The sequence below is a fragment of the Saimiri boliviensis genome, chromosome 17, assembly GCF_048565385.1.
Source record: "Saimiri boliviensis isolate mSaiBol1 chromosome 17, mSaiBol1.pri, whole genome shotgun sequence".
NCBI lineage: Eukaryota > Metazoa > Chordata > Mammalia > Primates > Cebidae > Saimiri > Saimiri boliviensis.
The window spans coordinates 22,786,286-22,802,519 of record NC_133465.1 but is presented as its reverse complement, the minus strand read 5'-3'; the positions used below and the strand labels follow the sequence as shown (position 1 = coordinate 22,802,519).

Sequence of the window (16,234 nt, the reverse complement as noted above, 5' to 3'; positions counted from 1 at the left end):
GCACTCCAGCCTGGGTGACACCGAAAGTAAAAAATACAAAAATTAGCTGGGTGTGGTGGCACACACCTGTAGTCCCAGCTAGTTGGGAGGCTGAGGCAGGAAAATCGCTTCAACTCGGGAGGTGGAGGTTGCAGTGAACCAGGACTGCGCCATTGCACTCCAGCCTGGGTGACAGCAAGACTCCATCTCAAAAGATCAAAGTGAGGATGAAAAGAAAGATCTGGATCTCTGGATCCAAACTTCAGCTGTGGGGCCAGGGGACCAGTAATGTGCCCATGTGTCTTTGGTGGGAAGTTGAATCATTTTGCCCAGCGGTTCTCAAACCTGAGCCTGCCTCAGAGTCATTGTTAAATAGATTTTAAATCAAGCAAGCAAGCAAGCTGCACCCTTTCGATTTGGGGGGTCAGAGGCGGGGCCTATGACCTGCATCTCTAACAAGCTCCCCAGTGATGCTGATGCTGCTGACCCAGGGAACACACTTTGAGGATCGCTGTCCTAGAGCTTCTGGTATGTCAGCAGTTAAGAACTGTCTGCACGTAAGTCAGGTTTCACCAGACTAGGCAGGGAAAGACAAGAGCTGCCACAGCCAGGTACCCCCTCACCCCAACACACTCATCACACACATCAAAGGCCATACACAGTCATGACTCCTGGAAGGAGGTTGGATTTTGTTACCTGCCATCGAGTTACTTGCCAGGTTCTGAGTAGCTAACGGCACTTCAGGACAGTGATACTAACGCTGGAACTCTGCCCCTGGGGCCCTGTCATCTGGATCTCAGCCTGGAAGAGAAGTCTTGCAAGGAAATGGAAATGCTGCAAGAGTGCAGGACACTAACTTAAGACCAATTTCTTTTTTTGTGACGGAGTCTTACTCTACTGCCCAGGCTAGAGTGCAGTGGTGCAATCCTGGCTCACTGCAACTACCGCCTTTCGGGCTCAAGCGATTCTCCTGCCTCAGCCTCCCGCGTAGCTGGGATCACAGGCGCCCACCACCACGCCCGGCTAATTTTTTGTATTTTTAGTAGAGACAGGGTTTCACCACGTTGACCAGGCTGGCCTCGAACTACTGAGTTCAGGCGATCCGCCCGCCTCAGCCTCCCAAAGTGCTGGGATTACAGGCATGAGCCACCGCACACGACCCCAATTTTTTTTGCTGCTACTCCCAGTAGGAGGCCAGAAAGCAGCTGGGCTGTAAGAAAACCAGCACATCACGGAACTGTCCTTTGTACACAAAAGCAGGCTGGGAATCTCTGGGTGGGGAGGGCCCTGAATACACTACAGACAAGACACGGCCATGTGGGAAGGGCAGAGAGCTGGTGCTTCTGGGATAAAAATGAACACTTTTGTTCTGGTGCTTATTTTGGTACGTTTCAACCAAAACTGGTAACAGTATTAAGGAATCTTCATGAATCCAAGACCACTAAGCAGGATAAGAGGCTCACTCACTCACAGAGCAAACGGGGAGGGCCGCTTATCTGTAGACTGACTCCAGGAGTCAAGGCTTTGGCCTGGAAGCGGCCATCCTGGCTTTGGCTCTCTGGCCATGGAGACAGCTACTGTCAGAATTGGGGCTCTGGGGGGTGGAGGAGAGCTGGCCTGCGCCGCAGACGCCCACCATGGCAAGGGCCCACACAGATGCACTCCCTCCTCCACCTGGGGGAAGAGGACAGCAAAGCCAGTTCAGGTGCAGCCCATTAGGCCCTGCCACCCTGACACCAGTTCGTGCCACACTCTGACAGGCGCTAGCTACAAACAGCCCCATTTTCTATCAGGATTTCACCTGTCCAAAGGAACATTAAAAAAAAAAAAAAAATCACATCTAGTTTTATAGGCATTTAATAGTTTACCAATTGGTACAATAAGATTTTTTAATATGCAGAAAACATGAATAAATTTTGTTTTACACAGTCTGAGAGCAACAAATCTTACTGTAAAACACAAGAGCAATATTATATACATTCCTTTACTGATTTTTTTTAAAATTGTGTCAATATCTTCAGTGAACTCTTACAATCTGGGGAACTGTTTGTTTTCTCAATTACCACCTCTGCAACGTTCATACGAAATCAAGGCTTGCCTTCATGTCAGTGTCGGGATGAGCTTGAACTCCCAAGAGTTTGTGTTTGTCTCTAGCGTCTTCAGAATGAGCTTTAGGGATGCCTGAAGGACGGGCTGGACAAGAAAGCAGCTACTTCCATGATACAGCGGGAAGATAAAAAGGCCCATTCAGTCCAGCCATGACCTGTAAGTCCAGCTTGCCCTCCCCCCACCCCACTGGAAAAAAAAACAAAACAAAACCTTTTTCCACCAGGTCTGTACATGTTGCTTCTCTACCAGGAGATTCCTCTTTGAGTCATCTAGATTAATGAACACACTGGACTTTATATATACAGCTGGACAAGAAAGAGCAACCATTTTAAGTGCCTTTTCCTTCAACAATTTTAACTTCAGCTGCTTAAGGATTATCAAGCCACCAATGTCAACAAAATATCCTTTAAATAGTTTTTCTTTAAATAAGTTTAAAGAAAATCTAGCGAGTGGTATCACTGGGAAGTTCACACAGAAACAGAAAGAGGCAAACGGGAGAGCAGGGCACTGGCGGTGGGGAGATGGGGCTTGGTAAATCTAAAGCCAAAGCTTCCAAAGACTATAGCGAGTGCTCCCCAGCCTGGGACAACTGGTTAACAGGAGTGATTCTGAGGAGTGCTCTGGGCACACCATTGGCCACACCACAGACGAACCAGGATGGTCTTAGTCTCCTAAAGTGCAAGATGCCGCGTCAACAGGCAACTCGTCCCCACGCAATGTCTAAACCAGTTTCCCTGGCTGGCACTCTTAAGAGCACAGCTAAGATTTCTTGGGCACGTTGTATTTGGGTGGCACTGGAATGTCTGTTTTCACACACACACACACACCATCTGAGGATGCAATTCTACCAGCTTTTTATTTCTTAAATAAGTGGCCAATTTGATTGAGAAAGTGACAAAGCAGCAGTGAACCTCTAAACCAAATAATAAAAGTCCTCTACTTACAATCCAAACCAGTAACCTCATCATTGTCCTTATCCCAGGCAAGGCACAGGGTTAGACAGCAGACAGAGAAAACAGAACACAGTCAGAAAGGGCATCAACAGGACAGTGCCAGACAGCAGTGCAGGAAACCTTTGCAAATCTGATTCCAGGTTGTAGACGGATTGCTCTCCCCCACCCCTTCGGTATTAAACAGGGCTCGTGACATGTGGACCCAGTTGTGGGCCATCCCTGAGATTCAATGTTCGCTGCTTCTCACATGGAGGATGTCTGGTAACTCAACTCAGCAGCAGGCTGTGGCAATCTCCCAAGTAAGGATAACTTTGTTTAGAGTAATCGTTTCCTCCTCCTCTGCCAACGCAAGTCACTGTGTGCTGCAGGGGAAGAAACGCTTGCTTCCTCCTACATCAGTACCATTTGTCCTTTATTGTTCAGTATCTATGAGTGATTTCTAGATGTTGTGGCTTACCCTTAAACAATTCATGCTAAAAATGAATTAAAATACAAGACGTTTATACATGTACAAACAAATGTTAAGATGCACCATTTCTATGTATTTATATTTCTCAAAATAGGACAGAAAATAGCAGCAAACAAGAACAAAGACATTTTCCATAGTTTTTGTAGAAAAATCCAGTCAGAAGAGCTAAGGGGAAAAAGACTTCTCAATGTAAGCAGGGTTGTGAGGCAATATTGTCCTGAAAATTAACCTACTGTATGTATTTAAGGAATTAGCTGAAGTAATTTTTGTCCTGAAAAATAGCCATTAGTTCTCAAAACTTTCCCTTCCAGAGACATCTCTCAGGAATCTAAAAACAAACAAGCAAACAAACAAAAAAACACAAGCTAGACATAAAGCTGCTTCTAGTTAATATGCGGCCTAGTCTCTGTGCATATCTACAGGACATTAACTCTCACCCTTTCTCTTTCGCAGGAACAAAATTTCCATTAAATACTAAAGGGGACATTTTAAAAATCACATAGTACACAAATGAATAAAATGCAATTCAGAATTTTATCTCTGTTAAACTGTCACTGTTATCTCATTGTTCTGTTAACTTTTCAAATAATCTTCTTGGGGAAAAATAAGAAAACCTGTTGGTTAGCTAAGCAATGGAATTCCTTATTAATAACTGACAATGGAATAGTGCCCCAAAAGTCATGGGTAAAAATTCTCTTAAACCTACTTGTAACTTTGGGTTAAAATATACAATATATCTGGGATGTGTAAAATGTCGAGTGGCTAAATTAGAAGGGGAAATAACGGAAGTGATTTTCCTTCAGCTGGAAAAAAATCCCCAGAGTCAGATCTAGTTTTCAGAAGCATTAGGATCAAAAAGGGTTTGTTCTAAAGCATGGCATTTCACAGCAAGATTTATTCTACTTGTCTGTTTTAGCACTTCTTCAAAAACCCAGGACTAAGGACGTGGAGGCTGATGTGTGTGATATACACATGTAGATTACTTATCCACTTACAGATAGGCCCATAGACCATAAACATTTACATATAAACAAAAGGTGAAAACAGTACATTTTTTATGCACTCTCCATTAAACCCTGTCATTTTTTTTTTTTTAAACTTGTAAGTGAAACACAGTTTAAATCAATATCAGATTCATGTTGAAAAAACAAACTGCTGTATTCCTCCCCACTCCTTTCAGACGGGCACACAGAACCTTCTCAATATTTCTCTGTCATTATGTAATGCACATTGCACATCCCTAAAAAACACCAAAAACAAATAGTGATTTGTACCATGACACACTCAATGGGAAGATTAAATTCTATTTGGAAGTCACATCACTACACAGTCTAATAGTATGGAGAATACAACTAGAAGTATGTCTAGTGTGGAAAATAGAAGCTTAGAGTATGATAGTATTTTTTACCCGGTTTACAAAGCATTAAGACCAAAATGAAATAAATGAGTTGCTATTAGCTGCTGAGATTTTTCTTGAGATTTACAGTCATTTTCTTATATAAATATACCACTAGCCTTTGCTTGATAGGCTGCCAAAACAAATTAGCCTATTGATTTGGCAAATGTGTCATGACAAAAATCCCAGTGTGTAATCCCCATTAATTACATGAATGCTTCAGAAGATTTTCAATTGTAGCCTTATTATCTAACATCCTTAAAGAAGATTAAGCACACTTAAGTGATGTTACATAGATACACATTTCAGAAAAAGCCCTAAAAACCACCACTTTTCCCCAAATGAGGCCATCAAGTCAGGCACCAACAGATAGCAGAAAGAAAAACAGGAATTAATAATCCAACATAAAATGACACTGTCAACTATTCAGTTTAGTGCCCTAGTTCAATTTATTCAACTTCTGCCTTCTTAGGCCTGGTGTGAGCAATGCCAGCCCAGGTTTTTAAACCCCTATGGTACTTCTAGACAACGTATGTAAATTTACAGTATACAGTTTGGATTCACCATGCATGAATACTTTGTGTGTAACATTTAATAAGCTCAATCTACATCCAGAATAATTTACATGAAAGGACAATATTTATTTAAACAGAGCTCAATGGGGTAACCATGGTATCATCAGAGTGCATCCAGAGGAAAAGAGGGAGGAGGGGCCAAAGGAGACGCAATCAACGGCACTCCCACACTTTTACTGTTTGATCTACGCTGCCAGTGACCACATAGGGTGCCGTCTTGTGGAAATCTGAAAGAAAAAGAGACGGCTTATTTAAAAATCACATGTAAGCCTGGGCAACAAAATAGTGAGACCCCCTTCTCTACAAAATACAAAATTAAAAAAAAAAAAAAATTAGCTGGGTATGGTAGTGTGTGCCTGTAGTCCCAGATACTTGGGAGACTGAGGCAGGAGAATGGTTTGAGCTAGAAGTCAAAGCAGCAGTGAGCCATGATGCACCACTGCACTCCCAGCCTGACTGACAGAGCCAGACCCTGCCCAGCCCCCAACCCTCCATCACACTGAACCAGATAAAAATTTTAATAACCCATAAAATAATAAAGTCCAAATGCCAGGACCTTTCATGTTTCTCTAACATACCTACACCCCAAGAAGGAATCTAGTTTGCCAACTTGGTTAGGAAATTTGACACTCAACAATCAAATCCTGTATTATCATCTCAACAAAAATGCCTGTTCCTGTTTGGCCCATCCAAAATGGGGCTTCATTTTTTTTTTTTCAGAGACAAGGTCTTACTATGTGGCCCAGGCTGGAGTGCTGCGGCTGTTCACAGGTGCAGTCCCATTACTGATGAGCAGAGGAGTTTTGACCTGCTCTGTTTCTGACCTGGGCCAGTTCACTCCTCTTAGCCTCCTGTTCCCAGGAGGTCGCCATACTGATGCTGAACTTAGTGCAGACATCTACTCAGCACAGCACTCTGTAACCCAGAATTCCTGGACTCGAGCAATCCTCCAGCCTCAGCCTCCTGAGTAGCTGAGACGAAAGGCACAGCAGGCCTCAAATCTAACAATAGGGTCTCACCATGTCCATTTACTACGTTCCAGGCACAGCACAAATGCTCTATATTCATGCCCAATCCTTGAAACAGTCCTGTGCAGCAGGCAACAGTTGCATCTTACCAAGGCTTTGGTCCATTATACTTTAGTGTGTTCATTATACTTGACTGTATTCACTACCTTAAATTCTACATCAAGTCCAAATGATAGTGAGGATGCTTACTAAAATTAAATACAATTGTCTGAGTTTCTAGTACATGATAACATACACCTGCCAGAGGGAAAGGTTGAGGAAGATTTTGTTTGAGAAACAAACTAATAGGGGAGAAAAATTACCCATCAAAGTGGTAAGTATCCTCTTCACAAATTCTAGTTTCCAAAACAATGTTGTGCAGTAGAGAAAGTAATGTTTTTATTATAAGGCTAACAATGGAAAGAGTTAAGCAAAGGAGAGTTTAAAACAAATTCGAGGAATCCACAGAGTTTTAATTTGCCATCTCTATTCTGCCCTGAAAGCAGATGCTCATTTCTTACCTGGCAAAGTCCACATGATTATGTAAAACTTTGTTATGTCTGGCACTCCAAAATCTAATGTTCAGAGACCTCACGAGGCGTACGTACCCAAGGAGGTAACAAAGTGTTCATGCGCATTGAGGGTCTTCATGCATCGCTTGTTCTTGTAATCCCATACACGTAGGGTCTTGTCATCAGCACAACTCAAAATAAACTTCCCCCCAGAATGGAACAGAACTCCACGTACCCAGTTATCATGACCCACCTTAAAAACAAAAAAATTATTTCACTTAGTAAAAGGATAAAAATGTTTAAACATTATCTATTTAATAGTACAATAAAAGTATACATGCCAAAAACATCAAAAGACAGAAAGAAAAAAGTCTAGGGAATTCTAGACTAAAGGAAACTGGAACCTCAGAAGACATGACCAGCGAACATAATGTATGATCCTGGTTCTGGACGAGGGTTAAAAAGAAGTTACATGGGGCATTATATTATGGGAACAACAGAAAAAAATCAGAATATGTGTGTATCAATGGTAAATTTCTTTTTTTTTTTGAGACGGAGTTTCGCTCTTGTTACCCAGGCTGGAGTGCAATGGCGCGATCTCGGCTCACCGCAACCTCCGCCTCCTGGGCTCAGGCAATTCTCCTGCCTCAGCCTCCTAAGTAGCTGGGATTACAGGCACGCGCCACCACGCCCAGCTAGTTTTTTTTTTGTATTTTTAGTAGAGACGGGGTTTCACCATGTTGACCAGGATGGTCTCGATCTTTCGACCTCGTGATCCACCCGCCTCAGCCTCCCAAAGTGCTGGGATTACAGGCTTGAGCCACCGCGCCCGGCCTCAATGGTAAATTTCTTGAGTGTGATTAATTTTTTTTTTTGAGACGGAGTTTCACCCTTGTTACCCAGGCTGGAGTGCAATGGTGCGATCTCGGCTCACCGCAACCTCCGCCTCCTGGCCTCAGGCAATTCTCCTGCCTCAGCCTCCTGAGTAGCTGGGATTACAGGCACGTGCCACCATGCCCAGCTAATTTTTTGCACTTTTAGTAGAGACGGGGTTTCACCATGTTGACCAGGATGGTCTCGATCTCTCGACCTCGTGATCCACCCGCCTCGGCCTCCCAAAGTGCTGGGATTACAGGCTTGAGCCACCGCGCCCGGCTGAGTGTGATTAATTTTATTGTGGTTATTTATATAACCTTGTTCTTAGGTGGTTCATGCTAAAATACTTGGGGGTAAAGTGTTATGATGTTTCCAAGGAACTCTCAAATGATCCAGCAAAATATTACACACATACATGAAGGAAAACTAACAAATGGTAACTAGGTGTAGGATATATAGCCACTCACTATATATCCATCCAACCACCCACCCACCCATCCAACCAACCGTATTTCCCATCGAAGCAGTTCCGTTCTTGTAATTTATCCTTTTTTTTTTTTTTTTTTTTAAGATTAAAGATGGGGTTTCACCATGATGACCAGGCTGGTTTTGAACTCCTGACCTCAGGTGATCCACCCACCTCAGCCTCCCAAAGTGCTGGGATTACAGGCATGAGCCACCACCCCCGGCCACAATTTATTCTTAAAGACGTGGCCACAGATTTAGTTAACAAAGATGTTCACAAAGCACTGTCTGCAGATCAATGTAGAAGAGCGTGTAACAACATGAGCAAGGATCACATACTTTCTAAATTAAAGATTTGCTACAAAGCTACCTTAAGGGGTATGATATTTTAATAAAAAATATCACATTCATCTACATACTAATTTAAGAAAAAAGCTTAGAACTGCACAGTCAAACATGGTAGCTCTCTATCCATGTATGCCAACTTAAATATATAATATTTAAGATTACATACAACCAACAATTCAGCTCTTCAGTCTCACTAGCCACATTTCGAGATGTACCAGCTCCATGTGGCTAGTGGTACCATGCTGGATAGTGCAGACACAGCAAAGCACTGCAGAAAGTTTTGGTTTTAAAGAGATAGCATCTCCCTCTGTTACCCAGGCTGGAGTTAGTAAGATGATCAGAGCTCACTGAAGCCTCAAATTTCTGGGTTCAAGCAATCCTTTGGCCTTAGCCGCCCAAACAGCTACGACTACAGGAATGTACCATTAACACACGACTAATTTTAAAATTTTTATTTTGGTAGAGACAGGGCCTTGTTATGTTGCCCAGGCTGGTCTCAAACTCCTGGGGTCCTCTTGCCTTGACCTCCCAAAGTCCTGGGAATACAGGTGTGAGCCAGGGTGCCTGGCCAAGAGTATGTTTTTTTTTTCTCCCCCCGCCAGACCACGTCTCTATTGCCCAGGCTGGAGTGCCGTGCTGCGATCTCGGCTCACTGCAACCTCCCTCTCACAGGTGCAAGTGATTCTCGAGCTTCAGCCTCCTGACTAGTTAGGATTATAGACGTGTATCACCATGCCCACCTAACTTTTATAATTTTAGTAGAGACAGGATTTCACTATGTTGGCCAGGCTGGTCCTAAACTCCTGACTTCAGTTGATCCACCCGCCTCAGCCTCCCAAAGTGCTGGGATTACAGGCAACAGCCACTGTGCCCTGCCTGCTTTAATTATATATCATCTTTCCTTAATAGCAACATAGTAAAGCTGAACTCAGCTCAGAATACTACTAGAGGAGTTTCACTTTCTAATCAATTCTTGAAGATACTTCCACATGTGTCTTTCATATCCTACAGAGAGACAATCATTTCAAGGTATGTTCAGCACCTAAAACAATCTCTAAACAAACACGGATGCCAAGTTATACAAACTACTACTGAATGAACAGCCACAGATCTCCTTGTAACTCCTTTAGGCACACAGGAATGTCCACAGTCCCTTACCAGTATTGACGTATCTTTATATGGAAATATAGCTGCTCTTAAATAAGCCAAATAAACTATTTCACGTGAGCAAGGAGGTGTAACAGTTAAAAGGAGTCATACGAATTAAGTGAAACAGAGAAACAACATCTTCAACAGCAAACAGGAGGACTCTTAAGAATGCTGCTGCGTCTCCATACTAGATATCAGACCATTTTTACAGATACAGTGAGCTAGCAGCATCTCCCCCTCAAACACTGACTGGCTCTACAGATTCTTTCTAGAACATGCATTCTAGAGAAGTAACTTTACATCACTCTACCAACCACAAAATTAAAAGGAAACTATCTGAGGCCTGGCGTGGGAGGGAACGAAGCAGCGCAAGCAGCGAGCGAGCGAGTGAGCGCACGGCTGCCCCAGGATGCAGCACCGAGGCTTCCTCCTCCTCTCTCTCCTTGCGCTGCTGGCGCTCACCTCAGCGGTGGCCAAAAAGAAAGACAAGGTGAAGAAGGACGGCCCAGGGATACAGTGCGTGGAGGAGTGGGCCTGGGGGCCCTGCACCCCCAGCAGCAAGGATTGCAGCGTGGGCTTCCCCGAGGGCAGCTGCGGGGCCCAGACCCAGCGCATCCGGTGCAGGATCCCCTGCAACTGGAAGAAGGAGTTTGGAGCGGATTGCAAGTACAAGTTTGAGAACTGGGGTGCGTGTGATGGGGGCACCGTCACGAAAGTCCGCCAGGGCACCCTGAAGAAGGCGCGCTACAATGCCCAGTGCCAGGAAACCATCCGCGTGACCAAGCCCTGCACCCCCAAAACCAAAGCCAAAGCCAAAGGGAAGAGAAAGGACTAGAGGCCAAGCCTGGCTGCTGAGGAGCCCCTGGTGTTACCTGGGGCCTGGCCCACGCCCTCCCTCTCCCTGGCCTGAGATATGACCCGCCAGTGCCTTCTGTCTGCTTGTTAGCTTTAATCAATCATGCCCTGCCTTGTCCCTTTCACTCCCCAGCCCCACCCCTAAGTGCCCAAAGTGAGGAGGGACAAGGGATTCTGGGAAGCCTGAGCCTTCCCCAAAGCAATGTGAGTCCCAGAGCCCACTTTGTTCTTCCCCACGATTCCATTACTAGAAACACATTAAATAAACTGAATTCTTCCCCCGCCCCAAAAAAATAAAATAAAATAAAAATAAAAAAAATAAAAAGAAACTATCTTTACAGAGAAGTTATTTTAAAGCCCAGAATAATTCAAATTATGTAATAAGATATCACAAAGCATTAATCCAAAAAGGTAGAAACAGTAAAGATGCAAAAGAAATGGTAAGCTGACGCAAACTTACGAGGGTCATAAGGCACATGCCAGTACTGACATCCCACATCTTAATAGTCTTGTCTCTGGATCCAGACAGCAAGAATGGCCCAGGTTTACCGCTTTTTTTAGTCTACAGAAAACATAATAAAAATTAAGTTTCTCATACAAGAAGTTAGGTAAGGACTTTAATGGCCTCTAAGATAATGATCTATATTTCAAATTTTGTTTCAAGTTGGTTGGTTGGTTGTTTTCTTTGAGATGGAGTCTCACTTGTCGCCCAGGCTGGAATGTAGTGGTGCAATCTTGGCTCACTGCAACCTCCCCAAACCAGGTTCAAGTGAATCTCCTGCCTCAGCCTCCCAAGTACCTGTGATTACAGGTGCACGCCACCACATCCGGGTAAATTTTGTATTTTTAGTAGATGTGGTTTCGCCTTGTTGGCCAGGCTGGTTTCAAACTCCTGACCTCAGGTAATCTACTCGATTGGGTCTCCCAAAGAGCTGGGATTAGAGGTGTGAGCTGCCACGCCCAGCCCAATTTGTTTTTATCTGCTGAAATACACAAGCTTTTCACACCATATTTAGGCTATACAGGAAGGACTCAGATAATATAAGAACAGAAAATCTGTATTTAGGCTAGGACTCAGTTTTGATAATACCAACAGAAGCAAGTAAATTGGTATTTCATAATTTACTTTTCTTTTTTTTTTTTTTTTTGAGACGGAGTTTCGCTCTTGTTACCCAGGCTGGAGTGCAATGGCGCATCTCGGCTCACCGCAATCTCCGCCTCCTGGGTTCAGGCAATTCTCCTGCCTCAGCCTCCTGAGTAGCTGGGATTACAGGCACGTGCCACCATGCCCAGCTAATTTTTTGCATTTTTAGTAGAGACGGGGTTTCATCATATTGACCAGGATGGTCTCGATCTCTCGACCTCGTGACCCACCCGCCTCGGCCTCCCAAAGTGCTGGGATTACAGGCTTGAGACACCGCGCCCGGCCCATAATTTACTTTTCAAGATTTCTGTAGTCACTATTTAATTTAGCTTTTACAAATGCAAACAATTAAATTTACTTATTTATTGATCTGAATTAGGGAATATTCATTTATTTCAAGACAGGGTCTCATTCTGTCACTCGGGCTCGAGTGCAGTGGCACAATCATAGCTCACTGCAGCTTTGAACTCCTGGGATCAAGCCATTTTCCTGCCTCAGTCTCCCAAGTGGCTGGGACTACAGGAGTGTATACCACCACATCTGGTTAAATTTTTGAAAATTCTTTTTCCTCATTAGTATAGTGGTGACTTTTTAAAAAAAACATTTTCTGTAGAGACAGGGCTCGCTATGTTGCTCAAACTCCTGGGCTCAAGTGATCCTCCTGCCTTGACTTCGCAAAGTGCTGGGATTACAGGCGTGAGCCATCGCACCTTAGAATCAAATTTGTGACATACAGCATGTAACCACCACCAAAGGGCAGTAAACAGAATCTGAAAATGCAATGGGCCAACCAAGATAAAGAGAACTCACAAGAGACCAGCCTGGCCAACATGGCAAAATCTCGTTTCTACTAAAAATATAAAAATCAGCTGGCATGGTGGCACATGCATGTGGTCCCAGTTACTCAAGAAGCTGAGGCAGGAAAATCACTTGAGCCCAGGAAGTGGAGGTTGCAGTGAGCCAAGATCACGCCACTTTATCTCCAGCCTGGTCAACAGAGTGAGACGCTAACTCAAAAGCAGACAAACACCTTTTAGACCATTTTCATTCATTTATTAGAGACAGGGGTCTTGCTATGTTTGCCCAGGCTGAACCTGAACTTCTGGGCACAAGTGATCCTCTTGCCTGAGCCTCCTAAGTAGCTGGGACTATGGGCATGTGCCATTGCACCTTGCAGGTAATTTATGTTTAAGGTATTAATCATGAAGACCAAAATCATAAAGAGCACAAACTAAGAATCACAAAGAAATTATGTTAAAACTCCAGGCTTAGCTATTACTTTATTTTTTTTTTGAGACAGAGTTTCACTCTTGTTACCCAGGCTGGAGTGCAATGGCTTGATCTTGGTTCACCGCAACCTCTGCCTCCTGGGTTCAGGCAATTCTCCTGCCTCAGCCTCCTGAGTAGCTAGGATTACAGGCACGCACCACCATTTCTGGCTGATTTTTTATATTTTTAGTAGAGACGGGGTTTCACCATGTTGACCAGGATGGTCTTGATCTCTTGACCTCATGATCCACCCGCCTCGGCCTCCCAAAGTGCTGGGATTACAGGCGTGAGCCACCGCACCCGGCCTAGCTATTACTTTTTTTTTTTTTTTTTTTTAAGACGGAGTTTTACTCTTGTTACCCAGGCTGGAGTGCAATGGTACGATATCTGCTCACTGCAACCTCCGCCTCCTGGGTTCAAGCAATTCTCCTGCCTCAGCCTCCTGAGTAGCTGGGACTACAGGCGCGTGCCACCATGCCCAGCTAATTTTTTTTGTATTTTTAGTAGAGACGGGTTTCACCTTGTTGACCAGGATGGTCTCAATCTCTTGACCTCATGATCCACCTGCCTCGACCTCCCAAAATGCTGGGATTATAGGCATGAGCCACCGCGCCCGGCCTAGCTATTACTTTTAAATGATCAAGAACAGAGGCCTCCATATGAAACAGTCTTCATTTAAATAAACATTTATATAATCACATCTGGGATTAATTTTAAAAAATAAATAAATACTGAACTACATTTTACCATAAATTTATAAATAAAATGATTATATTCATTAATGAAGGCTATTCTTCCAACAGGTAACTTTAACCTCTCCCTCAAGTTTGGTTTTACATTGAGATGCTCTCATAACAATGGTTTTTCTGATAAATTTTTATTCTTTAGGAGAATGTCCATCACATACGAAATCAAGGATAGGCTGACAGCAATAATAATCACTGGTTAAATAATGTAAACACATTTGCAACCTTTGAATAGAGAATTTAAAGAATCAGAATTCTGGGATGCAGAGTTTTAAATGCATCAACAGCCCTGAAACTGGGAATCAGAAAACTTATCTAAGGTTTTACCATATCAGCAATAAAATCACAAAGACATGTTTAAATATACCATACCTCAGATCCTGTTGCTTCAGAGATAGAAGAGTATGAGCTTTCTGGAGCCCAGGAAATACATTCTACCACATGCTCATGTTCTCGGAGCTCAGCCTTGCATTCCTTTGTTGCTACGACCCATACACGGACAGTCTGGTCATTGGAACAGCTGGCTATCAGAGTGCCATCTTGATTTGGTCGTACCATACGTACCCATTCTCTGTGTCCTGTGAATGTCTTCACACAGTAGCTGTCAATATAAATAATAATTTACATTGTGAATGACAATCACCAGGATACTTCCCAGAAGCGATATAAAAACAGATATGTACTGGGATGAAGAGAATGGTACCAAATTAGAGATGCAGGTCAACAGAATAAATGTACAATCCCGGTTAATTCAAATGGGAACAATAAGCTAATAGGCGTATCACTAAGGAGCTAACAAAATCAACATCTAGAAGGTAAAATAGGGATAAGATCTTTCAAAACTAAACATATACTTAAAAATACTTCTAGCCATACTGGAAAAAAAGCTATACTCTACTAATCTGAGTAAAACTAGTAAGTCTGTATTACAAAAATCAAGTGTAATTCTACACACAACGAAATTCAGCCTAACAGAGGTATACCAGCACAATGGTTATTTACATTTTAATTTAAACTCACAGAGAGATCAACTAAAAGACCACAGAGGAAATAGTCATTACATAGAAATGTCCCTCAAGGACATAAAGTCTCTCCTTACAAAGTCTCTGTGTTCCTTTATGGGAGACATGTAGAGATCAAATTTAGTTTTAAGGTATATTTAATATAACTGTCATAATGATCATCCTGGGTTAAAGTTGAAATGACGGAAACATCCAAAACACAATTTTTCTTTTTCTTTGAGACGGAGTCTCACCCAGGCTGGAGTGCCCTGGCAGGATCTCAGCTCAATGCAACCTCTACCTCCTATTTCAAGCAATTCTTCTGCCTCAATCTCCCAAGTAGCTGGGATTATAGGCACCTGCCACCATGCCAGGCTAATTTTTGTATTTTTAGTAGAGACTGGGTTTCACCACGTTGGCCAGGCTGGTCTTGAACTCCTGACCTTTGGTGATCCACCCGCCTCAGCCGCTGATGCCTTTTCAATTGAACTTACTTACCCAGTTTGCACTTCCCACATTTTTATAGTTTTATCCCTTGAGGCAGACACTATATGATCTCCATTGGGCATGATGGCTACTGAAGAAACATTGTGGTCATGGCCTAAAACACACAACACAACAATATATTATTAAGTAGTACACCACCAAGAGCAATTAAACATCAATTTACCATGAGATTTTACCATGGGCTTTCTATATGTCAAAGCAACTTCTAAATACACTCAGTTTTATACAAGTTGGATAAGAAACCTGGATTCACACGATAAAGTTAAAAAATCAGTAAAAACAATCCATAAGGAAATAGTCAACTTTTTGACAATAGTAAGATATTAATAAGAATTAACTTTCCTTATCAACATTTGAATATATTCATATACTTACCTCAGTGAGTCTGAATGTTTACATATGAACACTAACACTAGGAAAACAAAAAATTTCATTTGTGTGTGTGTGTGTGTGTGTCAAAGACTTGCTCTGTCACCCAGGCTGGAGTACAGTGGCACAATCATAGCTCACTGTAATCTTGAATTCCTGGGCTCAAAAGCTCTTCTCGCCTCAGCCTGTTGGGGAGCTGGAACTACCCAGGTGTACACCACCACACCGGGCTAACTTTTTAATTTTTTATAGAGACAAGGTCTCCACATTTTGCCCACACTGGACTCGAACTCCTGTCCTTAGGCAATCCCTCTTGCCTTGGCCTCTCAAAGTGCTGAGATTATAGGCATGAGTCACTGCGCCTAGCCTCTAGGTTGATATTCTAATATATATATTCTAATATATATATATATATAATGTATATCTATATTCATCAGATATAGAATATATATCTAATATGTATATAAGTATATATATTTACATGTATATTAAGACCAACAAAGCT

General features: G+C 42.9%; 1 protein-coding gene and 1 pseudogene across 3 annotated transcripts in view; one reads left to right on the top strand and one right to left on the bottom strand.

Moving 5' to 3' along the window:
* Positions 1 to 4,776: 4,776 nt before the first annotated feature.
* Positions 4,777 to 16,234, bottom strand: part of PAFAH1B1 (platelet activating factor acetylhydrolase 1b regulatory subunit 1) — a 110,950-nt gene continuing 99,492 nt past the window's right edge. For 2 of the 3 annotated variants that reach the window (XM_074387973.1, XM_039475716.2), the window contains 5 exons: positions 15,352 to 15,454; positions 14,225 to 14,453; positions 11,154 to 11,255; positions 7,097 to 7,253; positions 4,777 to 5,708 (listed from right to left, as the gene is read on the bottom strand). In XM_074387973.1, the coding sequence (XP_074244074.1) occupies positions 5,635 to 5,708; positions 7,097 to 7,253; positions 11,154 to 11,255; positions 14,225 to 14,453; positions 15,352 to 15,454 (665 nt within the window). In that variant the 3' untranslated portion in view covers positions 4,777 to 5,634. The remainder of the gene's footprint in view (positions 5,709 to 7,096; positions 7,254 to 11,153; positions 11,256 to 14,224; positions 14,454 to 15,351; positions 15,455 to 16,234) is intronic. The other variant, NM_001280011.1, reaches the window with a different exon arrangement.
* LOC101042706 (midkine pseudogene) lies at positions 10,149 to 10,990 on the top strand (annotated as a pseudogene).